Below are 25,963 nucleotides of genomic sequence, written 5' to 3'. Positions count from 1 at the left end.
GTGTTGTATTACATTATAACCGGCCTCCAAATTGCAGCTTTCCCACATTCGCTGCTAATGGCCGTTTTTTTAATGTGTAATGTTTGCAAAAGGATTTGCAGATTGTCTTTAAATGACTGTCGCTAAGTGTAATCAATTAAGACTGCTGCGGCGAATGTGTTGGTATTCAAAATTGACCCGGACTGATTCAACTTCATAACACAACCACTTGATCACCTCACTTTACAGCATATAGATGTCTCTACTTGAGTTAAGGTAAGTTTAGATCTGAAATTCAAAATTCTAGTAAGTTCTTCGTCATTCAGTGACTTTCTGAATGGTCAGCCGGAAGAATCACTCAAAAGACAGACCGAAACACTTAAGATTATTCCAGATTGTGTGGTTTGCAAGCCTGTCGAAGTCGCTCCCCAACCGTTCCTTCATTTTAATCTTCCTAACTCTTCACATTTTTCACAGATCTCCTCGTTTTCGGTCAAAAGGCACTTTTCCCTCAAATCAAAATTATGAAATAGCATTGTGACTTCTTTGATCGAGGCACTTTTTAAGGACGTCGCGAAATAAGCTCGTTAGGTTATGTGCAATCTGTCTCTCTTCTCTGTATGACGTAAACTATGTTACTCCTGTGCTTTAGTGCTCAAGCTGTTCAAGAATAAGAGCGCGCTAAGTTCTAAACATTACAAAAGGTACCATAATGCGCCTCATCAACGTTAGTTACCATAGAATGTCACACGAAGATGAGATAAAATCGATTATCTTATGTAAAACAATACTCAGTATGATTCCTTAAAAGATCGATGACCTTAAAGTTGTCAATTTTAATCATTCATAGGCGACAACGACGTAAACAGACTGTATGCATCATGATTAACGAAAACCGTGTAGTACGTTTCTAAAATCAAAAATCCTCCTGTTTCTCTTTTTATTAAGTAAGCTTTCGGATCGACTTTGGTTTATGTTGTCACGTGCGTTTACTCCAAAGGACGCCACTTTCCTAGCAACATCTCTGATCCGCTTTAAAGGTCTATATCACTTAAAAAAAACTTGATAATTCCTACATATAATTTCAGGTTATATCTATTCTAAAATATTTCACATTTCTCAAAATCGTCAAATTCTTGGGGACCCTAGAACACAGTTGCTTGCTCTTTAAGAACTTGGACATATATCCAGAAGAAAACTCACTCCATTACGCATCCGAACCCCATGGAAACACTCTTTTTCCTTTTTTGGTTCTTTACAATACTCGTATTTTGCCTCTTGTTTAAATTTCAGTTATCTACGTTCTGTATACCCTGAAAACATCTGTAATTGTCGTTTACCATGCTATTGATTTGTTTTTAGTTTAGATGACTTCAACACTGAAGATTCGGATGCCTCTACCATTCCCGATCTTTCTTTTGACATTCTTGCTCAGATAGACTCCCCAACGCCATTTATATGCATCACAGATGACAATGACGTCACCCACACGCCAGATTCTCGCGGAACGCCGATACACTTTGTAGTAAGGATATATTGCAATTTTAATGAAGTAAAACGCATTTTGATCAGCGGATGAAATTCAAGTGAAGAAATTATCCTCGCAGGTGAGCTGCAATTTAAAAACTAGCAGAAAAGACACCTGAAAAAGATTCATTCTTCGTCTTCTTTGCTACATTCACGACAAAGGGCCTAGGTTCGAATCCTGTTGAAGCCTAAACTTTTCCTAGCTTGTTTTCTGCAATTGCTTAAATTGGAGTTCACCTGCTAGGATTATTTTTTTACTCGAGGAAGGGTAGATTTAGCTTGCGTGGTAGGCTAACTCAGGGAATAGGCTTTGGGACAGGCGTCGTTGAATTTTGTTGCTCAGGCGAGCGCAGTTAGTCAGGTAAGCACAAAGAAAGCGTGAATAGCGCACGAGAGGTGAGACGTGCATTTATCTTCTTCTTCCTTTTACCCAATAAAATAGAAGGGGGGCACACGAGCTACCCCCTCCTATTCCCACGGGGAGGATGTTGGTAGAAACCTGTTCAAGAAACCGCCATAGGCTCCGTCGTTGGGCTCCTAACACTTCTACTGTTCGTGCTCAAGCTAGCGTGACGACGAACGGTTTGCCAATGTCTTTTGGAGCCACGCCGTGAATAATATTCTTAAGTGGCTTAATCCCTTAAACAAAGGAATAAATTGTTCAAAGCATTGTCGTTTTGTTGATTATTTTATTGTCTGTAGGGAAAAGGAACTTAATTACAAGACTTAAGCTGTGGACGAAAAACTTTAACCAATTATACTCGTCTGAGAAAAAAGCGACTTAGATGAGAACGTAAAATTTGTCTGAAAATCGAAACAAAGCTTTTCCACAACGAGACAAGCTGTTTATATAATCGGCTGAAAAACGATCAACAAATGTTATTATCTTTCCCTAATTCTAGTTTCATCTATTGAATACAAAGAATAGTTGTTTCCTGCTGTCAAAAAGTAACATGAATTTGACACTTATGCATTCAAACTGATTTTAATTCAGCTCTGTTAGTCTTATTAAAATCAGTTAAGCGACTACCATGGAATTCATCAAAACCGTTGCAGATAGATTCCGTTAAATCAGAGTACATGGCGTAAATTATTTCCGAACAGACCTTCAGGTATGTCTTTCCGAAAGATTCCTCAGTTAAGTAGCTGTTGTTTGCATTCCCTTATCACTCAGCATTGACAGGAGAAAGTATCGTATGCAGTTGGGACTTCACTACAAATTTCAACTTCACGCAAATCCTAGTTCTTTAAGGGGTTCAAATGTAAAGTTTCTTTAACTGTGGGAGAAAACATAGGCATGCCACCTAAAAAAGATTTTTTTTCACATCAGTTTAACTACTGAACATGCGGGAATTTTTCCTGCGTTTGAGTTATATTGTAGTTGTATGGTAGTTTTGATTACAACGGGTTGCCATTACTATCTCATCGAACGGCGTGGATCTAATCGAGGTCACACGATTTCAAGCGCATAGTTTGAAAAAGATGGATGAAATATCTATTCAATGAAACTCGTGCAAACATAAACGTGTTTGAAAATGACAAACCACTTTCCTAGTTGAAATATTAATTGAAAAATTAGGATGAAGTAGCATGACAAGGGAAGGAAAACCATTAAGCTTGATTCTAGCTTAAACGCTATCAGTTACCAATGTGATACAGAACAAAAGCTGACAGACTAAAAGTAAACATTGGAGGAGTTTACAGTTGCCACTTTTGGTTACATTTTGGGTTACCGCGGAGAAGCTTAGTCCAAGACACGACAATTGCGTTACATTATATGTGTTCCACCAGCTACCAAGTACACCGGAATATTCATATTTAGTATACACTAAAACAGTGCATAGCGCTCTGATTGGCTACTCCAACTCCGAATATATATATCCATTGCGATTCACCTCTGAGCAACTCACGCGGGATTTGCGCCCAAAAATATTGTAATCGTTGCAAGAATAAGTGATTTAGAATTATCTTTTTGTGCTGTACTATAGTATATACTGAAACAACTATTTACCTTAGTGTCGGTGGTTAGCGGTAAATATCCATCACTAGCCACCTCTACTTCGGTGAATAGTTGCAAAGCATACTGCATAAATATTAAAATGAATACTTGTGGTAAAAAAGTTTGAGTTATCACCAGTTAAGTTTTCTCCGTAGTTTAATCTGATAGAGATGAGAATTTTTTTAATAGAGGGGGGGGGGGGTCCTCTGCGTCTTGAGTCGGAGTATAAGGACACTTAACGGTGGCCTGTGGCATGTGGATGTCTTTGAGCGAAGTTTTTAAACCTGAAACTACTCTGTTACTCGACCTGACATGATATGAAGTAACAAATAGACTGAAACAACTACAACATCAACAACACGCGTTCAACGTTGACAAAATTCTATAGAATGCGAAGCACACATTACAAAGTATTGACGTATTTTTGTACATAACTATAAAGATTCTAGATACATGTATATTGTCAAGACAATGTACATATCTCTTGATATTGTTCAATGTCTCAACAAAAGTTGTATATTTTGCGATTGTTTTAGAAGATCACAATATTAGTTATGACGAGTAAAGTCCACTAGCGCTATTTTTATTGTTGTTAAAGAGTCTCACTACTCCTCCTCTTTTTTTTTTAGTCAGATTACGAAATGGAAGTGGAATTCAACGATGACTTGGAAGCTCGTCGAAGGTTCGAATCCAGTCTACCGGACAACTGGAGCTTGTGTTCGTCCAATACTCACAGCGGCAGATTGTACTACTTCAACTCAGTGACTGGGGAGAGTCGATGGGAGCACCCCCTGCTACCTGACATGGACACCCCAGTGAGTGACAAACCGTTCAAATATGAAAAATGTAATTAGAAAACTGTGGTTAGAAAATTAGGTGAGTGATTTGACGCCTTATAAATGCATCCTCTGGCTATAGAATCGACGAAAAATTACAGTACTCCTGCTCCTGAGGACTTATTCGTTTGAAGTGTCAAGAATTTAAGTTCATTCTAAGGCGTACAAGTGCGTTCATTTCCGGTTAAATCACGAATTTGAAGTGAGCCTCTTCTAGGCATGCAGTCAGAAAAGGGTTTGCGTCAACAGCGCAAAGCGGAAAAGGGAGAAAGAATAATTAGCGGTTTCGTAAAGAATGTTCGTAAAAGTTTTCGATAGAAGATCTTGAGCTTGATTGTAGATTAGAACCTTCTACAACCTCTTATCTGTCAGCAGGATTGCCTCAAGTGGTCACGTGTGGGCTAAAAGACCTTTTTCAGAAAAAGGCTTCTGAAGCGTTCTTCCCGCAGCCCGTCCCGCCTCCCTTTTTTGCTCTGGGTCATTATCGCCCCCGTCTCGTTTACTAACCTTAAACCCGTAACAGTTACTGTACTATGATCGGTAATCCCTCTGTCGTAAATGTTTTGATATTGGCAGATCAAGTTTACTCGAGCGATTTTTGAAATATATGATGTCACTTGATAGGAATGCTTCGCGAGATGAGATAGCATTTTTGTACTGAGTGATATGCAATATCAAGTTTGGTCATAAATGAGATTCAACATACATTTAGCAAGTCGAATGTAGAAAGACTGCATTTTAGTTAACGACTAAATCGCGGTTGTCTGGCACTAATGGAAACCCGTGTTCAAACACGTTCTCTCCTCCCTTCTCTTTGATGACATGACTGCTTTGTGATCTTCTGTCGTCACTTTGTACCAGAATTTGCTCCTTTTTTCAAAATAAATTCTTCGCAGATTAAAGAAATTTCGTGATTTTTATCCTTTATCTATAAACACAGGAAAGTAGATAGAAAAGGAAACGACAAAGATTAAAGGCGCGGTCGGCGATTTCCTTCATAATTAACTTTTATTCTGATCTTACTAGAATTTTTTTTTCTCTTGGGACGCCACTGAAACATTCTCTCATTAAGAAGTCACCAAATTCGATTAAATTCCCATCTTCGAATGGTCGAAAAAGAAAACTAAAATGATTAACAGTTTTAAAGGTCAAATTACAGCCGGTGCGGATTATATATGAGAACAATTACGAACGTTTTGATCCAATATTGTTGGTATTTGACAAAAGTAATTCCTGAAGGACTGTAACTTCGGTCAGCACGTTTTACCAACTTCCTGTGACGAAAAATCCTTCGTACTTTCACCACATTTCTTCTGAAAGATAGAGAAGCCAATACAGGGGAAATGTTTAGGCGCCGTGAGTTGTGAATTTATCGGCCAGCGGCTTTCGTCAGAATTTATAGATTCCCTCCAAAAACATTCTGGACGCGTTGGAAATGTTCCGATAAAATTGCACTCAAAGTTCGTTTTCTCTACAATTTTGGTTTTATTTTACAATGCCTGGGAAGGTAAGACATCTATTTAAGTGCAGGACGCATTTCAATTTGTAGCCGTGAATTATTTTTCGTCCTATTTCATTGTGTGTTAGAGAAGGATTTTAGAATATGTCGTCATGGCCTGCCTGTTTAACTTAAGGAAAATAGGTTTACAGTTTTGAGATACCTTTGAGAATTTTGTTTGTTTGAGACAAATTCATTTTCATTTACAAAGGTGTTAAAGAGTTTTTCAGGGTTGAAAGAAAATTCAAACACTGGTTTGCCTTAAATTAATGCGATTAATCGCTACAGTACTTCACCAGTTCGTCCGATGTGAAGTTATGTCAACAAATGTTGGTAAAACTTTGAGTCTAGGGAACTAGTGGTTTTTTTACATTCCCTAATCAAGAAATTGTGAAAAGTGATTTTTTGTAATCAATTACGAGGTGACTAATTACGTGTGGTGGTAAGTAGGAATTTTCGTCGATTTGTTTCGTGGTTTTATTGGATGTAAACAAACTCGTGCGAGACGAAACGCTTGATGACTTTGTGTTTATATTTTCAGGAAAAGGCATCCAACTTATCTTCAGGATTTGTGGTGACCGATTTTGTAATGCCGGCTCGTGATAAGCCAATTTCTCATCCGCCAGCAGACCCTCCTTTGTGCGAAAACGTAAGTTTGTCTAACAACTATGAAAAGCACTTGAAACAAAAATTAACGTAAAACCAAACAAGCTTGTGTTTATTGAATTTTAACAAGTTCTTAGTCTTTGTTCAAACGGCAAGCAAATACCATTAATTATTCACGATTATAACAGCTTAAAGAAAACTCCAATAAGTTGAAATTTTGTCACATTTAATTGAGTTACCAATTGGCAAATAAAAATAATTATCCTTAATATAGAAAAGGCGGATTTATATATCTAGGCATTTATAAATTGTCAATTAAAAGTCTTTCAATTCAGGTAACACAATACCTTAGATTTCAATGGAAGGTCTAGTTAATTTTTCATACTTGTGAATTCTTTCAAGCAAGAAAACAAAATAGTTATTATCATATCTTTTTACCTTGCTTGTTCATTTTTTTGCAGTGTAGGAAGCTAGAGTTAACCTTCTTTGATCCAAACTGTCCTGGCTGTCAAGATATTCTTTTAGAGTAAGTTTATACAATCTTGGTTTTTGATAAATCTATTGCAATATACTGCATTAGTGTAAGCTACCCATGACTCAACATTCACACCCTTGTTTACAAGAAGATTTACAATTAACCCTGTAACTCCCATGAGTGACCAAGAGGGAATTTCTTCTTACAGCATCAAATTAATTCAATATCAAGCAGACAAGTTATAAGAAAAAAAAATTCAATGAGGGGATTATTAATTGGTCCAATAACAAATTCTCTGAACTTATATTATAAAAATTGTACGGGCAGTAGTAAGGAGAATTTCTAACAAGATCTCGGGACTGAAAGGGTTGAGGTGATTCCCAAGTCAATGAAGTTGATATATTTTTGTGAAACTTGTCATTATCATTAAATTTCAATCCATTTTAGTTATGTAAAATGAGCCATAAAAAGTAGGTTATACTCTTGGTTAAAGGAAATGACTGACCATGATTACTCTTTTCATTAATTCAACTGCATCTTTCCAACGGATGTGTATTTCATTGGTTCATGTAATGTTATGCTGAAACAGGAAGCATAGCCTCAGTTGACTTAACTCCCTGAAATAGCAAAATGAAACCCTTCTATTTTGATAATATTGTATAATTGCATAAAATTAAAATTCACATAGTGGACAATAAAACCCTGGTTATGCAGTGTCTCTTAATTTAACTTTGAGAGGCAGCACTTTGTAACAACTCTAAAATTGGCTTTAGTAAAAATTGTTATAAAATGTAATTTAAACATCAGTTTGCTCAGATCAGTTGCACCTCCAGCTGTGGTATTGGTATTCTCAAACTTGAATTATCATTTCTTGTAGACCAAAGACAACCATCTCAGAGATTTTTGCAATTATGAGACAATGGGTACCACAAGTTCAACAGAACATTGAAATGTTTATTAGAGAGGTGAGCTAGAGGGATTTGTATGTGCCTGTGAGCTGTGTACACAAAAGCACACAATTTCTATCTGAGCTAAGATTGGATTTTTTAAGGTTGCCTTTAATTACAGTTACATTAATAGTTGAACAACAAGCTATCCTTTTTCCGGTTAAGTCTCTCATATGAGTGGAAAGAAATCAGTAAAAATTTATTAGCACCACAAGTCTCTCATATGAGTGGAAAGAAATCAGTAAAAATTTATTAGCACCACATGGAACTCTTAGAGGAAGTCACAAGACTACAGACAAAGGCATGGAGTTTTACCTTGCTTAGTTGAGGGATTTTAGGAATCAAATTTACATTCCATGAGGTGTAACCAGTTCCATTACCTTTCTTAATGCATTATCAATGTCTCGATGTCATGGAAGATTAATACTATTCCTTTTTGCATAGTGGTACCTCTATCCTGAGTTCTGCATGTTGCTGACATGTTTTGTTCTGACTTAATCACAGATGATTCATGGGAAATCTCATGCATGTAGTTTATGATCAAGAAAAATGGTAGACTTAGCAAGCCCAATGTCTAAGTTTATAATTTTTGTATCGATTTGTTAAAACTCAGATTGTTTTTAAAATATTCAAATCATTACAGGTTGTTCACCTTCATTCACCCTCTAACTTTCAGGTATTAAGACGAGGTGCTCATGTTGATGATCGGGATGGTTTGACAGACATGACATTGCTGCATTATGCTTGCAAAGCTGGTGCAGGTATACTTTTACACTCAGTAGTCAGTAAGAAAATAATTGACCTGACCCTTTACACCCTAAGATCAGTATACACATTCCCAGTACTGTTTTCTATACATTTCCTATGGTGCTGATGAGGAGATTTTGCTTTTATCCTTTTCAATTATTCTCATGACCTAAATGTTTGATTCAGGGGTGAGACTGTAAGGAGAAATTAGATGTCAGTCACTCTTAGGGGTTAAAGGGTTAAATTTTTTAGACGGTTGGTTAAGGTTGGAAAAGGTAGGGTACAACAGGCATGCCTGTGGGTCATAGGCATCTTAGAAAGCCTTCTTCTCTCTGCCTGTGGGATCTTTCTCTTATAAGACTGGAGCATCCTCTTTGATTTCATTGGCATTGTTTTGTAGTTGGTGTTGGTGATGTTGGAGCTGCAAGTAGTGTTGTCAGTTCACTGATCTCTAAGGTAAGAACAGTTAAATCAATTCTTGTTACTTCTCCCTTGAAATACACTATTTTTATGAGCATGCATAAAATAATTTGTATGTAAGGTGGCTATAGAATCATATACAATTTTTAAAAGAGGTTTTTCTGATTTCATCAGTTGTATTCAGTAACAATTACCATTATCTCATTATTAACCTGCACAGGGTAGTGATGTTAGTCAGAAGTGTCGCTGGACTGACATGCTCCCTTTACATTATGCATCCTTCTTTGATGCTGCACCAATCCTTAGAGTTCTCCTGAAGGCTTCTAATGCAAGAGGTATGTTTTAAAGAGCTATATTGAACTGAAAGAAATCCATTTACTGAAATATTCATTGTTTCTTGAACCCTCTTTAATAAAAACCCAAGGGACACTGTATAGGTCATTAACCCTTTAACTCCCAAGATCTCATTAGTAATTATCCTTACTATCTCCCATACTTCTGATGTTAGTTTGGAGAATTTGGTATTGGATCAACTTATAATCCCCTAACTGATATTTTTCTTCATTCTCATCACTTTTCTGCTTGATATTGTATTCTGTAAGGAGAAATTCTGTCTTGATCCCTCATGGGAGTTAAAGGGTTGACTAGAGAGTTACGAGGCAAAGCCCTTTTTTTTATACTTTTCAATAGCAGTTTCAAGAAAATGTGTGTCTAAGCATAGGATTTTTTGGAATTAATTAGCCTGAGAAATTATAAACAAGGAGTGATAAAAGGAAACAACTACTTATTTTAAACAACCAATGAACACAGTTTCCAAACCAGCAATTCATTGTGCAATTTTAGATGCCAAATTCTTTTTCTCAACATGACGGCCAAATGGTTGCAGCTTGTTGCACTGGAATATGTGTTTTCATAGGATTCTACCCAACCTACAGTATCAAAAGAAGTATCTCAACCAGACAACTGGTTTATTGTTATAATGCTTGTTCTTTTTTTTACTTGCAGATGTTGATACTCGGTGTAAAGAATTTGATAATGGCACATCTCTGCACATTGCTGCAAGTAATCTCTGCCTAGAAGGAGCCAAGTGTTTAGTAAGCGCCCACTAAGATTACATTTTTTAATTTAAATAATACAGTTGAACCCTCACTCATGGCCACTTCTCTACAGTTTCCACTTATTTTGTCCCAGGGCATGGTCCAAACACCAACCTCTGAACAGTTTATTAAAGGGTGTGACAATTTTCCAAAGCAAATAACCCCTGGTAGCTTTATTTCTCAAGGAAGGAAATAAAATATTTTGAAGAGAAAAGGTCCAGTGAACTTTTTAGAAATTGATATGCTGACTTTACCTGTCTGGTTTTCTTTTGATTAAATTTTCTCTAATCATTTGATAAATCTTTAATGTGTCTAGTAGAATCTGTATACTAACCATTATTTCAAAACAGTTCAAAACTGTAATTGATTTTTCCTACTCAGTGGAAAAAAAGTCATGTCACACCCCTACCCCCTTGCCTAATTTTTTGCCAGTGTCGCCTGCCCCTAAGATGACCAAGGTTTGACTGTGATTATTTACCTGAAATTATACATCTGTTAAAGAAAATATTCAATCAACTGATTAAAACAGCCAATCTTTTTCTTTTTAATTTGGTTTTTATCACTGTATGAGACATGAGCTTTTTATACCTAGTAAAATTTTAAACAGTATCATATCACTGTTAATGTATTTCAGCTTCAGCATGGAGCAGATGCATCTTTGAGAGACAAACTTAACAGACTAGCTTTGCACTGTATTCCTGATGGTAAGAGTAAAGAGCAGTCATAAATATTTTATTGGAGGAGTAGAATTTGTTAATTTCATCTTAAATTGTTCCTGCTTAAACAAAAGGGATAGTCTGGTATTGAATTTTAATTTTGAGATGATACACTCTGACTGAGGATTTTTGTAGAATATTTTGTTAACTTTCCATATTCTTATGCAGTAAGTTACCTATCTTTGTACAGCTGCAGTGTATGAACAAGATTCAGAACCAGCAATTGTTGCTGACAAGCTGACAAGACTTCTCTCAGAAGCTGAGCCTCCACTTAACCCTATGCAAGATCAAGAGGTATGGCTACAAAAATATATCATTTATACATAAGGCTCTATACTATCAAATGAAGATGATAGTTTGTATGCAGGGTTGTCAAAATAAGCCTGCAACTGCACATTTCACTGTTTACTCTGAAAAATGTGCCAGCTTTTCTGAATGTTTGTAGCTCAATTTTCAGCATGGAGGCTTGTCAGTGTACCACCTAATTTGTATCACAATTTGGTTTCTAAAAATCATTTTGGCAACACAGTATATATACCTAATGATAATAAGATGTTCCAGTCTGACTGGACTTTTCATGAAATTTGTAGCTCGTTGTGATGATATATTCTGAGATGCACTCTGTGCATTAATAGTAATGAAAAAAATAATTATCTAATATTCATATTGATAATGATGCAAATTTGTTTTTCAAACTTTCATCAACAGTGCTAGTTGTTATTTGAAGTGTTATCAATAGTATTGATGATGCAATTTGTTTTACCTTCATTGCATTGTACTCAACAATTTCAAAATCAATTTTGTATGTACATTTGTTACCTTTTAGAATGAGGTTCCGTCTACTTTGGCTTCTATGGGACTTAAAATTGGTGATCAAGTGTGTATTGGAGGAAGTAAGGTACATAATTATATGATTTAGTTGCTTTCATTTACAAATTTCTTAAGACTTCTTGGAAAGGATGATACAATGGGAAAAGATGTATTGTGAATGGTCATTGCAGCAAACCACTTCATATGTACTACTTTATAAGAAAGTTAGTGCAATCCATTCAAGGATTTTATTGCTGCAATGATGGCATGAAGGTAAGGTGAAGTCAGGACGAGCTCTGTTTCATGGACAACAATGTCCATAAAGTTCTCAGTCACACAACAAACAAAGCTTCATAACAACTTGTCCCTCTAACAAGTAGCAACAAATTTTTTGAAATTTGTTGCAACTTGTTCAAATAGTTGTCTGAAAAATTTGATTGTATCAACGATAAGACCAAGACCTTGTTAGTAAGTAATTCTCCTTTCTGCCTGCAATACAATCCCTTTAAGTTACTTTGGAGATTTGGTCTTGAATCAACCAACAATTCCCAATTTATAATTTTCTCTGTTCTCATCATTATCTTCCTGATATTGTAAGGAGAAACTCTGTCTTGGTCACTCATTGGAGTGAAAGCGTCAATTGATTTCATTGCAGTTTGGGATTCTTCGCTTCTGTGGTCCGACAGACTTTGCCTCAGGGGAGTGGGCTGGTGTGGAACTGGAGACACCCATTGGAAAAAATGATGGTTCAGTGGGGGGAGTGTCATACTTCCAATGTACTCCTAAGCATGGTAGGGTAAAGCATACCAAACTAGGCTGGTACCAATAAAATATTGGGGAAAATGTATTGTGCATACCCAATAAAAAGTTGGAGTGTCTTTGCATTTTATCACTTGATTCAAAGCATTAAAAGGCAAACATATCGGTCAGTACATTTTGCATGAATCATGAGAAAATGCACCCCTAGTAACATTAAATTATAAATTTCTAGGGGGTTAAAAGCTTTAAGAATGTTCATTTTTTGTAATACCTGTTTTGCGCACTACATGAAAATAACTCTGATTACAACTCCACTTTCACAGGATTATCCTCCACAGTTGATAATATCAATGTTGTAAAGGTTCTCAGCATCTTTTTTTGTTGCTACCTAGATTATCTCCAACCCAGATCCTTATTTTTCTATGCCTAGTTTTGTCTGTTTGTTTGTTTGTTTGGTTCTTTGTTTTGGTTCTGTTTTGTAAAGATTCCGCCTGACTTTCAACCACACTGAATATAGGTACTCATTTTTGTGCATTCAATCATCAGGTATCTTCGCTCCGCTGTCCAAGATAAGTAAAGCAGACTCCTTACCAAACTCCCGTCCCAATTCCCGACCAACCTCTGCCTCTCGTATTGCTCAAGCCCAGATCTCTCAGTCTGGCTCACGGCCGTCGTCGAGGTCCAGTTCAAGACCTAACTCGAGATCAGGCTCTCGATCAGGCTCCCCAGCTCCCTCGCCGCGAGTGAATGGAACCGACGAAACACTAGGTTTCCAGGTTAGTACCCTTTGGTTACGGGTGATTAATTGCGACCCTTTTCTCGCATTTCGCCATTCAAGATGATAGTAACATTTTACAGTGAAAAATTTATAACTGAGACTACGCTCATAACCAGAGGTTATGCTCTCTATTGTAGATTGGTGATAACGTCATGGTCGCCGGACAGAAAAACGGAGTTGTCAGGTTTATGGGAAGAACGCAGTTTGCTGAAGGGTGAGTTTTCATCGAAAGATTTTGGTAGGTTCTAGTTGCAGATATAGTGTACTGTAATAACTCAAATCCAAATAAAATAATGGCTGTTGAATTTCTTGAACCGAAAGCGTACCAGAAAATCGAAAAAAAAAACAAATACGTTTGCAAAATTTGTGCCTATGCAGTTTGCTGAAGGGTGAGTTTTCATCGAAAGATTTTGGTAGGTTCTAGTTGCAGATATAGTGTACTGTAATAACTCAAATCCAAATAAAATAATGGCTGTTGAATTTCTTGAACCGAAAGCGTACCAGAAAATCGAAAAAGAAAACAAATACGTTTTGCAAAATTTGTGCCTATGGTTTCAACAATCCTAAAAATTATTTTTCTCAACTGCTAGGCTGTTGCTTTTAAAAGTACCTTAGTATTGAATTCCAAGTATAATTTTAAAGATTCCCTAGAGCTTTCTGCAATAATAATGTTTTTGTTATGATCCAGTTAAATGTCCTAGAGATCCTGAAAGAAATCAAAGACTCCTTTCAGGCGAGTTTCATAATGTTCATAGATGCGCGGATCGCTCATTTCTTCACCGCAGTGCACATATATGATTTTCATACATTTCCAGTAATTATTGAGTTTTAGATCTTTCAAAGTTTCTTTGCAAGTAAAGAAATTGTATGTGAACTCACTAGAAATGAGAATCTATTACATCAGTTTGTTTTTAACTTTAATTTCTAGTTTGTGGCTCGGTATTGAACTGGAGCAGGCTGTTGGCAAGAACGATGGCTCAGTAGCAGGAGTCAGATACTTCGCCTGCAAACCGAGCCATGGCGTGTTTGCTCCTCCATCTAAAGTCACTAAGTTAGTAACTCTCCTAGTTTAAGGAGGCTTTGTCGTTAGATATGCAGAGCACGTAGAAAGATGTTACGAAAACCTCTGCAAATTATTCACATGGAATGTCCAACCCGTGCTATATAATTCAGATTTTCTTAAGAATGATCTCTGTCGTGTTTTGCTCACTCTTTAACTCTTTACACCCTTACATCAAGATGTATATTCTCCATACTGCTCCTTATACATATCTTATGGTACTTAGAGGAGAGTTAGTTTGACAATCACGAGCTTGTTTAGTTTGCGACCAATTCGTTATTTTTAATTGTCTTATTCAGCAGTGATGCTTTAAGGAGAAATTTGATCCCAGTCACTCTTCTCTCTTTCAGAAATACTTGAGCTAAATAGTTTTCCATTTCTAGGAAATCAGACCTGACACACACAAGCGAGCAGAATGGCTTTGCAGTCCCAACAATCCCAGCCCTGAAGAGCAAGTTCGGCTCCCAGAATTCATTACAAGCGTCTGGATCACACGGATCACAAAGCGACTTATCACAAACAGACTCCAACCCAGACCTCAACAGTAGCGCGAGGAAAGTATCGACCCAGTCCAACCCGGACCAACAAACACCAAGACGAGGCAGTGCATCTTCAGTTGCTTCTGATAAGTATGAAGATTAGAAATTAGTTCGTGGTTCTTTGATTGTCCTTACAGTTTTGAAAACTTATCACTAAGTTACAATTTATAACTGACAATTTAAGGCTAATGATGGTAATTCAGTTTTTGCAAATATGAAAATCTTGATCCGTTTCAGAAGCTTGCAGACAATACGGAGGGGTAGTTTACCTCAACAGAAAGGAAAAGGGTCAGCAGAATTCCAACTTACTACGGTAAATAAAATGTTCAGTAGTCCGCACACAATTGACAGTGTGTCTACAAAGGCACTCCTCGATCGCCTAATCACAGCTTGCGCGTAGTTAAGAGTTATTATCACATCTCTCAGTTAGTAGGTGTGTTATGATTGGTCAACTCAGCTGCTGTATTTCTCTGCACGGCCTGCTAAATTCAAAAGTTCCTTTAAATTGAAATTCTTCACCTCTGTTTGAACCCAGAGATAGATAAATACCCCACAAACCTCGATTTCGTGGTCCGTACTGTAAGTTACAGAACCGCGTTTTTCCACTGGGATTTATGACCCGCGCAAATCTGGGTTGGAAGAACTCGATCTGTAATTTGAAGGACCACGATTTCGGTTAGTAAGAAGTATATATTTGCCTCAATCGTGCTTGCGCCTTCGGAAGGAAAGGCAGACTTCGAGCCTTGAGATAAGGGCTCACTGCGTTGTATTTCTGTCAAGGCAAGACACGGAATTCTCATAGCTGAATATACTTAGAATGGGAGCTCTCCCCACCTAGTGGCATAGATAGATACCAAGGATCTGACTGAGAAACGGAAAGAGGGATAACATTTATTCAATTAGTTTTCACCCTATAGAATAGCAGTACTCCAAGTCGATGTATGTTCGAAAACCTGGATAACATTTCCGCGTGTTATAACTGTAACGCCCACAAGATATTTTTATATTGCACAATTTAGTTTGCATTGATTCTGACACATTTGCAAACTCAACTATAATTTAGAGGAAAATGTTTTTCGTCTAGTCACGAGCGTGGGACAGAAAAAATTCTGAGTTCTTTACAAACTACAATTTACTTGATGTTTTTCTCCCCAACTACCTTTTTTTCATTCTCATTGTGTTGTTTGCAGGGTCTAAGTGTGCTTGTTAACGGCGAACTAGGCGTTGTGCGATACATTGGCCCAGCGGAATTTGCAGAAGGGAAATGGTTGGGTGTAGAAATGAGAAAACCTGGTACGATACAAAACCTTATTTTTAATGTTAAAATATGTAATAAACTCTTTCTCAAAATGACAGCCGATAGTTCAAACCACTGAGAACATTTATATCAGCAGAGAGGTAAACAGTATTTATTTGGCAGTCTGTCAGATTCTCTTTCATGCGTGCGTGTGTTTTTCCCTGTAGTCAACCAGTCTCCTCGACAGCTGTACATTAAGTCCTGCTCCCGTGAGCGTTGCGTGAAAAAATAAAATATATAAGTTTGAAAAATGTAGACTTCTATTTGGCCGGTAGGGAATTTATTTTGCTTAAAGTCTCTCAAATGTCTATCAATGTGAATAATAGTCGTTTCTGTGATAATATGATTTTCATCGACTCGAAGTTTTCAATAATACCTATCAGAAACAGGTATTTTCTTGCCAGGAGGGTTTTTTGTCTTATGATAATTTTTAGCGGGCGAGAACGATCGTCAACGAAATTACCTCTTAAAGTATCACCCTTGAGTTTAGGAAATGAACGCCGACTGAAGAAACCCTCGATTGTCAAAAGGTTATCTTTGTTGATTCCATGGGACGTGTTTAGATAATAGTATACTCTGACGAGATGTTGCTTGTTGCTATAGTAACTCGACTTGTCTCCTGTTGTTATGTTAGTCTGGCTCATATGCTCACATGACCTATACACTCCCATACGTGTTTATGAAAAAAAACTTGAAATTTTTTTTCTTCTTAATGTGCTGAATAGTTTTCGTTGGAGTTGTAAACTGAACTCTCTCTTGAAAGTGTCTTTTTTTTTGTAGCTTAGGAAGAACGAAGTCTTTCTAATCAAGTAGTTTATTTAAAACCTTTTTTTTTGCAGTTGGAAAGAACGACGGCTCGGTCAATGGCAAGAAATACTTCTCGTGGTGAGTTTTTTGCGTTAATTTCTATCTACTTTCTTCGTTATTTTTAGTTAAACTTTTCATGCTTATGATTAGGGTTAACAAGAAATAAAAAGCTGCAAAAAAATGAAAAAAAAAGCTGCAAAAAAATGAAAAAAAAAGCTGCAAAAAAATGAAAAAAAAAGCTGCAAAAAAATGAAAAAAAAGCTGCAAAAAAATGAAAAAAAAAGCTGCAAAAAAATGAAAAAAAAAGCACTGAAAAGTCGCAACAAGAGCACCGAATGAAAGGAAAAGGGTATTGACAGCCAAAAAGCAGCGTTCGCTCGCCATTTTGTCTTTTTATACGCTTGGCGACCATGCAACAACCTCAAAGACCTTCATTCCGAGATCTCGGGGTAATGAGATTACATGTAAACGCGGGCTATTTTCGACCACGATTAGGCAGGTTATCCCCCTCCTTTCCGGCCTATTGTCAACAACAACATCAACAAATCGGCATGCTCCTAAATACCAAGAAAACTATGTTGTACCCCCTGTCCCGCCTGAAAACTTGGTTACGACCTTCAAATCAAAGGCAACGTTGCATTTGCCACTTCAGTGGTTCGTGGCTGCTCGTTGAATCCTAAGGAATTGACATTCAACAAAATTTGCCGTCTAGCGAGTTTAAAGTCGAGATTTCCATTTCAATCGAACTTGAAAAGACTTAATTCCAAGAGTATATGCTACAGCCGAAATTAACTCGAAAAATACCATTAACATAACTTTACAGCAAACCACAACACGGCCTTATGGTTCGCCCAAACCGCGCCACTTGTAGAGGAATTAACTGTGCCAAGTTAATCAGCGAGATGGAATCCGGGGTGTTTTCGTGACACTGTTTACGAAAAGCATTCCTGAGAGGAACTGATTATTGCCGACGATTCAGTCAGGAGAACGCTCGGTTTACGTGATTGATGGGTTCTTCGTTTGAGAGGATTTGCCGAAGACTTTCCGAAGACATCTTTTGACGTTTACACCTATGTCTTCACTTTCTCGGGGATGTGCGGCCGACAGATTTATGATACGACGTTATCAACAATAAATTTTTAAACCATACACAACTATAATAGATTTGAAATGCGATATATTAGATAAGTAACCAGAACTACTATTCTCTAAAAGTCCTTGTTATTATAAAAATATAAAAGTTACATCAAATTTTACAGCTTTTTATTCGCCAACTGATTACATACGTTAAATAATGTCTATTTTGCCCGTCGCCAAGCTAAAGCTAAGAAATTGATATCAAATGACCTGTGAAGTAATTAATGCAACAAATGGGCATAGATCTTACACTTCCTCGTTTTTGGTCTCAATGGCTTCCATTCTAATGTTTTTTTGTTTTTTTTTGCGAAAGGAAAGAAAACAACAACAATTTTTAATGTCTATCTGGAAAAGAAACAAAGGCTGATTTGAGTTGCGTTAAAATTCTGAGTGCAACTTTGAAAGACGTTTTTGTTTTGTGGAGTTTTAGAGTATCTGCCTTCTTTACAAGGAAGTCATAGATTAATTTCTGATCTTATTTTGAGCTCCAGCATGAGTTTTTATCCTGTTTAATTTTAAAGCTGTAGCTGGTGTAAGTCGTGTCTGTTTTAATTTTAAAACTGAACCCGCTTCTTTTACGTGAATTAAATATTTAAAGTCGACATATTATTGTCCTCTAAAGGATTAAAGAGGTATATTTTTAAGCTCATAGAGTGAATAGTTATGGCGTGGTATATCATATATTTATTATATACGCATAACAAACAATAAAAAAGATCAAGTTAAGTCAGTGATGTCCATTTTAATTTTGCGACATACTTTACGCTTCACGCCAATTACACGGGTGGGAATGTTTCCAATTTCGTTTCCGACATTTTTCGCATCGCCCTTCCCTCATCGCAAATATTTATATTGCTGTGTGACGATAGTTTGCTCACAAATGCAAAAAATAAGAGAAAAAAAGGGAAAGAAGATAAAAGAAATTAAATAACTAGAATTATAAAATTTAATTATAAGAAAAACTTATGAGTATCAAGAGTTTTGAAGTTGGTTGTGTCTGAAATTTAGTATTCACTGTGTCAATTTGTGGTTCGATTCTTTGACAGTGTTATTTAAAGGAAATACCTCTTTTCGCAATATTGTACGCTCAGAATCCAAACGGCTCAAATAATGCTTGAAGGCCAGAGAAAATTCTAAAAAAGTATATTAGATCACTATAAACACTTTCGTTGCAATATAGGTGAAAACGAAAGCAATGTTTTTACGGTAAATTACATCCGAAATACTTAGCAAGCTTTAGCTGTTGAAATTTGACGTGATTACGGTCCCTTATTCTGCCTATGCTTGTTGTAGTATACACAAACTATAGAAAACATCTTGTGATTGGTATGTTTTTAGCGATCATTTAACTAATGAATCCGTGAATAATTATTTTTTTATGCAGATATATTGTGTCTTTCCATGCACATCGAAGAGTTATTATGAAATCAAATGTTTCGTATTAATGTACCCGTCGGTATGGGTTATTCTCAACCGTTTTAAATGTAGTTACCTTTATGCCTTTTATTATAAATGACTGCTTTGTCTCAATTTTTTCCTTTTTTTGTGAATTCGAATCTTAGAGCGGTTGCCGATAATAGGTTTCTTTCACCTGTCTTTACTATCGACCATAATATTGTTTCTTTGTGATATATTGAATGAAGGAAACTTGTAAGTGTCCCTTCTCACGAAAATCACCGTGTTTTGTTTAGCGTTGAGCCTCTTTTGTGACTGTTTGATCCTTAGTAAGATTTTAACAAAATATCCTCTCTCTAGTAAAAGAAAATTACGTCCTTCTACTCTTTTGGTGAGTGACAGATGTCCCGTATCCCAGCGACAAGGTGACAAAAACAACATGCGATCCGATTGCACAGACCAAATAATTTGCATTTGAAGAGAAAGTGAGCGATTGCGAAAAGGTTGGCCGAATTGTTGTAATAGATAAGCTTATGGTACCCATGGGAGAAGAATTTAAACGAATATAGTCACTATTTAAAGAATGAATTTCCCTTCAGATAGCGACCAGGCGAATGAAGTCGATTTCTTTACAAGCAAATGGAACGCGTAACTTACCATTCCCGGTTTGTTTACATGAGACACAACTGCTTTGAAAAGTATGGCGGACGTCGACATGGACATGGCGAATTGTTCCGATCGAATTGTCGTCTCCAGTCCTGGATGTTCGAGCTCTGGGGCTGTTTTTGCGGAAATGTTCGTACTGTCGGTCATTTTTTTGGGATCTGTGCTCGGAAATGGGCTTATTCTGCTGGTCATACAGAAAAGTCGGCGAAGCGAATGGACCACGAATTATTTTGTTTTGAGTTTGGGCTTATCAAACTTGACGGTACCGTTCATGTGTATTCTTTGGACCATGATTTGGATCATGCATGGATCGTGGCTGTTTGATGTAACTTGTAAACTGACCTTCTTTTTCCACTTCTTAAACGCTGGTGTGTCTTCGGGGCTTCTGGCCTGTATTTCATTGGATCGATTCTACATCATTGTACATCCTTTAAAGTTCAAAATGAGCCGTTCTCAAACTAAAGAGCTTATTATTTTCGTTTGGATCTTTATGATTTGTTCTTCGGCACCAACCTTGTATTTCTTCACATCAACGTCACCAGACAAAGTGGATAACGAAAATTTTTGCCGTGGCGACGTCACAGGAGTTGAATGGAAGGTCTTCATAATGTTATTTTTCTTTCTTGCGTTTTGTTCCCCTCTTATCTTCACCGTTGTGATGTACTTACGGATCGCATTCGCTGTTATAACTCGAAATCTTCACGCGAAAAATACCCCAAATAGTTTCAGACGGAATGCGTTTCGTGTACCTCGTTCGAAAATCAAAGTACTTCGTATGCTGTTTCTTCAGTGGCTCGTATTTATTTGTTGTTGTCTTCCGTACTTTCTAAGCCTCGTTCTTTCTTCGTTGAACTATAATTTGAAGCTATACGTGTACATGAGTTTTTTAATACTCTCCTTTTCAAATTCAGCTTTAAACGTAGCGATATATGCCCTATTCAGTGGGGATTTTCGCCAAGGATGCAAAAGAGTGTTTTGTAAGCCTGACGCATCACAAGCATACAGGTTGACTTCTCTCGGGCGCAAACATCGTATTGCTCCTTTTGAATTTAGCTCCGATCACGTAGAAGGGATGGAGTTGCGACTTCCAGAACATAAACCAGTAGATAAATATTCTCAACGTAGTCAAAATCGTGAAGGTGCGAATGGTTATTTTAATACTTTAGAAAAACAAAACCAAGCATGGGCTGTAAGAAGTGCAAGCGATCGACAAGGTAGCATTTAGAATATACTTTATTTAATGACGCTAACGTGATTTAAATCGCGGCTGGAACGTGAATTTTACGTAATTTAAATGTTATTTCTCTCTTTAAAATTGCCAGAAAGATATAAATATAGAAAAAAAATGTAAAGTAATTAAATACACAGAAATCTAACTTAAAAACTCTCTAATGGGTCCAAATTTAATGTGTAAAAAAAAAAAAAACTACCCTAGATTTTGGAATGTGAAAACTGTCAGGAAACCTCAAGTTTATATTTAAATCGTGAATTGTAGAATTTTTATTTAAAAATACTAAGAGGTAATACCAAGAAAAGCTTTCTGTTCAAATTCTGTAAAAATGGTATCTGGTAAAGCAAACAATGCCAGGTGAACAAAGACAGGTTATTTATGCATAGACACTGGCTGGGTAGCTGAAGTTTAAAAATTATGCATACACAAAGTGAGAGGACAGACAGAAAGGTGTAATTTCTAGCTGATCACACAATCCACTGTAAGAAATGATGTTCAAGCTGCATTATATAAATGATGATTCTGTGAAAAAGTAAATTGCAATACAAATGAATACAGATTTATGGTTTCATGTTTCCTGTAACTTATCAAGGCATCTGAGTTAAGAAAAAAGCAGAAGAAGAAAATTGTAGACTTTGTCATCAGGAGTGGAGTAGATATGTTTGGAGTGCAGTTAATATGTTTTCCTTCTCTTTTCTTTGTGGAATGTTTGAAGTAAAAATGAAATTACTCCATTTCACTGTAGACAACTTGAATTAGTATTTTAAGATGGATGTTGAATGATTCAACATCCATTTTCAAATACTAATTCATTTCATTGGTCAAATTCCCAGTGTTATGAGATGGAATCTACCAAAGGTGTCACAATGTTGCAAAGTTCAGTGTCCAACAGGTATTGTTCTTCTCTAAGACCCTGTCAAAGAGGGGTAAGGTTACATTTGGGGGAGGGGAAGAGGTTGGTAGCCAGTGTGGCAACACTTCAGCTTGCCACTGGTAATGAAAAAAGGATAAGAAAAAAAAATGAGCTAAAAGACCTCTGTGAAGGTCATCGATTTCATGGTTTAAAGCTTGTAGAAAAGTCTGAAATAGGTCCTTGATGCGCCCACTGTTATCGTAATCGACCATGATGATGTGCTGCTAATTTGCACGCGATGAAAGTTGATTTTGATCAATAAAGTATCTATCCCTCCACTACAATATCTCCGCACCCCAGTCCTTTTTTAATGTACTCTTTCATTCCATTTCGCCATCGGCAAACGGACACCAAATAAATTCTCGGTGAAGAAATGATTTCAGACTGGCTAGTCGAAGTTCTTATGTCACACCTTGCGAGATGGACACGAAAGGTGTCTATCATCTGTTTTGAACCGCTTCCCACATTAGGTTTTTAACCGAAGAGTTTGAATTTAAAACCATTGTCGTGATCTTTGTGTAGATAGTAGTCTAGGACGAATCTGCCCAGGCTAGCTCGGAAGTGAAGATCTAACGTGCTAGTTTGTCCATAACTGTATTCGCCACAATAACAGAAAGGTGGCTGAAGACCTCTTTCCAGGAAGGCAGAGATAACTTTGGAGAAAAAAGATGAAGCTGGTTATAACTGGTCAGGCCACTACGATTTTTTCATGGTTCTCTCTTCCTAGAAGAAAGCGAACATGGAACCACAATCGACACTCTTTTCTACAATGATTTTCAATGTCATTTTATAGCATCATTAAACTTTGAAACGATTTAAGCTACTTTAAGTTTTACATCGAAATCATTATTTAATACCGCAGATTATTAAAAGTTTGTTTTAGTCATACGAAGTATATCAACCCTAACAATACCTCTTTCAAGAATGAAATGTTTTTTTCACTACTATATTTTCTTCCTCTACAGTCCTTGGTGCTTTTAAAAATCACACCAAAACAAGAATCATCTCAGTAACGCCTAACTTTATTTGTTTCCAGCCAGTAATATTTCACAGTTTGGTGTTCAGAAAAGTCGCCATCGAGTCATCGAGGGCTTTCATAAATGTAGAGTGGTGAATTGGGGACTGGGTTCCAGTAAACTTGCTGGTGTGGCTTCGATCTCTGTAAGTTAGGATGTCCTCATATTTGTGATGTTCCCTGTCATGGAACTGTTGGGCGGTGTCCAGGTCATATCCGTAATTTGCATCCTTGGCGATGTCGACCAAGTATTCAGTCTGGAAATCTATCTTATCGTGACCGTCCTTCAGTTGATTCATCCTGCAATTATAGCGGAAAAATAAAAAAACTTCCATTTTAGTATATTTGGTGACATGTTCAGTAACTGATCCGTTCAGTAGTCACTTTTCTTCTGATGAAATGCCGAAATTTGAAATTTACAGCTCCCATCTAAAGGAGAGGAGTACTTTAATACCGTAAGCTAGGATTGCTTTATATCTACACGTTCGGATCTCCCTTTCGACAGCAAAGAAGCTGTTTTCCGCATACAATGATAAAGTGCTTTTTAGCGCATTTCGATTGAGTGTGTATGTCGTAACATCAAAGGGACAAGTTGCCAATGAAAGTTAAGAGTGAATATAAGCAATCTGGCATAATGGTAGGAAAACGCAAGTGTCCAATGAATGATTTTGGGTTAGGCTTTGATTCCAATTGGTCGAGTCGCGGTTGGTTTTAGTTTCCTTCTGATTAGTTTTGAGGGCGACGCCAAATTTTCTAGAGCAGTCAAGTAGACTGGAGGGGCGAGACCCGCGCAGGAATTCGCGATAATTCATTCAATATTCCAGTACAAATGGCTATATAATTTATTACTTTGCGATCCATTTCTCAATGTCCCTCTTCATAGCTTCCTTTTCAGGGAGTTTGAGCTCCCCCATGATGCAATTCACGGTCCACTTGGCTTGCGCGTCGAACATGGTGTAACTGTAGTACTGGTTCTGCATTCCAATGTAGAAAACCTTGTTGTTGCCAGCCTCGGTCCACAGCACATTCTTGTACATCCCGGCAGGGTACAAGATATTCATGGCCTTCAGTCGGAGGCGCTCTTCAAGGAACGGAAAGTGGAAGTAGTAGCCGGTGCATAAAATGATGGCGTCCACATCGGCAGTGCTACCATCCTTGAAGTGGACAGTTTTGCCCTCGATCTTTGTTAGCAGTGGTCTCTCAGTGATCTCAGGGGGCCACTTGAAGCCCATCGGCCTGGTCTTGTAGGAGCAAATGATCTTCTTGGCGCCATATTTGAGGTTTTGCAAAGCGATATCCTCAGCGGAAGAGCTGGAGCCGACCACAAGAAGCGTCTGTCCTTGGAACTGATAGGCATTTCGGAAGTCGTGTGAGTGCATTACGCGGCCAGGAAACTCCTCTATTCCTGGAAAAAAGGGAACGTTCGGCACAGAAAAGTGACCAGTCGCTACAATAAGGTAGTCAAACTTCTGAACAGGAAGGTCTTTGTCCTCGACAAGGCTTTTGACAACCACTGAAAAATCGTCAGTGTCATCATTGTAGGTCACCTGGCGGACGGCATGATTGAAACGAATCCAGTGTCGAAGATCGGCTGTAGTCCAGCGACCTTATAGAAGATTCAGTAAGAGAAAATATGTTACGTTACGTACTAATAGTTGTGTGTTTATTTTATAACCTCTACATCGCTCATCCACAGCTAATTTTGCTGACCTGTGTTATTTTTCTTTTCGTCCCGGAATTAGGAAAAACCAAAAAAACAGTGATCGTAATCAGGAACAGAGCTAACCAGCAGGTAAGTTGTTGAGATGGAAAGATTACATACCTTTCAAGTAATCAAAGAGAACCTCTCTGGGTGGGAAGGATGGAATTGCCTTTTTGAAATGATCTTCGAACGTGTAATCCGGAAACTCTAAAGTTTCCTTCGGACCATTCGACCAGAGGCCTCGATACATACTTCCATGGACGGGTTCACCAAACTGATCGATACCTGAATAAAGAAAAGAGTTAAAAGAATATAATCATTCTATTGTCTTCATTTTTTCTTGAACTCAAATCATTGTTTGCCTTAACCGTTTGTTCTTAGTATGCATACAAACCAAATGTCTATCAAGCCAAAGTTTCTATTCGATTTCGCAAAAAAAAAATTTTTGTACTCTGCCTTCCCTTAATTCAGAAGCACTGATCCGCTTATATTGTCCTACGTTTATTTTCCACATTCCTAGTGGCGCTATTTTGGGTGCAATGTTGACGCTGCATGTTAAAGAAGGAAACAAAAAGGACTTATTGTACTGTTGGTTCCTCCTCCAAGCGGCTAAACCTCATCTACACCAAGGAAATGCAACTTTTAACCAGAAAGAAATAGCAAGATCAAATGACTAGAAACAAAGGCTGTGCATAAGAGTGTGTCAACGCGCCACTAAAAACTATGTACTTACCAGTTTCCCAGGAGTACTTCCAGAGCCCTCCCCAGTCGGACTGCTTGTCGAAGCACACAATTTCAGGAATTTCTTTGCCTTGTTCTTTCAGTTTATTACAGTGAAACAATACTGACATACCACTGGGACCTGCACCGATCACACAGACACTCTTCGCTTTAGACATTTTTACGTTATCGGTTCCAACTGTCGAAAAAAGAATGTATAACATCAGTGATATTTTCAATATGCTCAAAATTAAATTATTGATTTTTATTATTTAATTGTTAGTAGA

General features: G+C 37.3%; 3 protein-coding genes across 6 annotated transcripts; 2 read left to right on the top strand and 1 right to left on the bottom strand.

Annotated features, from left to right (window-relative positions):
• Positions 1-31: 31 nt before the first annotated feature.
• On the top strand, positions 32-18,771 carry LOC131792302 (CAP-Gly domain-containing linker protein 3). 4 transcript variants are annotated; one of them, XM_066165939.1, is made up of 22 exons: positions 32-255; positions 1,342-1,504; positions 4,135-4,320; positions 6,381-6,488; positions 6,907-6,971; positions 7,798-7,885; positions 8,544-8,628; positions 9,015-9,070; positions 9,255-9,369; positions 10,040-10,128; positions 10,766-10,835; positions 11,038-11,141; positions 11,674-11,745; positions 12,313-12,448; positions 12,963-13,192; positions 13,332-13,408; positions 14,123-14,245; positions 14,638-14,883; positions 15,031-15,106; positions 15,984-16,086; positions 16,930-16,975; positions 17,721-18,771. In XM_066165939.1, exons 1-22 carry the CDS (start codon positions 236-238, stop codon positions 17,821-17,823), a joined length of 2,361 nt encoding a protein of 786 aa, XP_066022036.1. In that variant the 5' UTR covers positions 32-235; the 3' UTR covers positions 17,824-18,771. The 4 variants fall into 4 exon arrangements, with proteins under 4 accessions (XP_066022036.1, XP_066022037.1, XP_066022038.1 ...); XM_066165940.1 differs by lacking the exons at positions 32-255; positions 1,342-1,504 and adding an exon at positions 2,496-2,618 and having other exon boundaries at positions 17,721-18,770; XM_066165941.1 differs by lacking the exons at positions 32-255; positions 1,342-1,504 and adding an exon at positions 2,536-2,618 and having other exon boundaries at positions 4,139-4,320; positions 17,721-18,770.
• A 1,045-nt stretch (positions 18,772-19,816) lies between these two features.
• On the top strand, positions 19,817-21,879 carry LOC131792318 (probable G-protein coupled receptor 19). Its single transcript, XM_059109696.2, has one exon. The coding sequence runs from the start codon at positions 20,130-20,132 to the stop codon at positions 21,318-21,320; it is 1,191 nt and encodes a 396-aa protein (XP_058965679.1). The 5' UTR covers positions 19,817-20,129; the 3' UTR covers positions 21,321-21,879.
• A 1,375-nt stretch (positions 21,880-23,254) lies between these two features.
• LOC131792338 (trimethylamine monooxygenase-like) lies at positions 23,255-25,855 on the bottom strand. The gene is made up of 4 exons (XM_059109715.2): positions 25,690-25,855; positions 25,077-25,241; positions 24,104-24,860; positions 23,255-23,554 (listed from the first exon to the last, which is right to left on the bottom strand). The coding sequence occupies exons 1-4, from the start codon at positions 25,853-25,855 to the stop codon at positions 23,287-23,289; spliced, it is 1,356 nt and encodes a 451-aa protein (XP_058965698.2). The 3' UTR covers positions 23,255-23,286.
• Between the last annotated feature and the right edge of the window lie 108 nt (positions 25,856-25,963).

This window comes from Pocillopora verrucosa, chromosome 4 (genome assembly GCF_036669915.1).
Source record: "Pocillopora verrucosa isolate sample1 chromosome 4, ASM3666991v2, whole genome shotgun sequence".
NCBI classification, from domain to species: Eukaryota; Metazoa; Cnidaria; class Anthozoa; order Scleractinia; family Pocilloporidae; genus Pocillopora; species Pocillopora verrucosa.
Note: the sequence above shows the minus strand (reverse complement) of the source record. Positions and strands in the feature narration are given on the sequence as shown.

Bases quoted from the DNA above. Each gene is read 5' to 3' on its own strand.
- LOC131792302 (XM_066165939.1), top strand. From the start codon at position 236: ATGTCTCTACTTGAGTTAAG. The intron at 256-1,341 runs GTAAGTTTAGAT...ATTTGTTTTTAG, and splicing joins ATGTCTCTACTTGAGTTAAG to TTTAGATGACTTCAACACTG. The intron at 14,246-14,637 runs GTTAGTAACTCT...TTCCATTTCTAG, and splicing joins CCTCCATCTAAAGTCACTAA to GAAATCAGACCTGACACACA.
- LOC131792318 (XM_059109696.2), top strand. From the start codon at position 20,130: ATGGCGGACGTCGACATGGACATGGCGAATTGTTCCGATCGAATTGTC.
- LOC131792338 (XM_059109715.2), bottom strand. From the start codon at position 25,855: ATGTCTAAAGCGAAGAGTGTCTGTGTGATCGGTGCAGGTCCCAGTGGT. The intron at 25,242-25,689 runs GTAAGTACATAG...TTCTTTATTCAG, and splicing joins GAAGTACTCCTGGGAAACTG to GTATCGATCAGTTTGGTGAA. The intron at 23,555-24,103 runs GTAATAAATTAT...CTATAATTGCAG, and splicing joins ATTGAGAAATGGATCGCAAA to GATGAATCAACTGAAGGACG.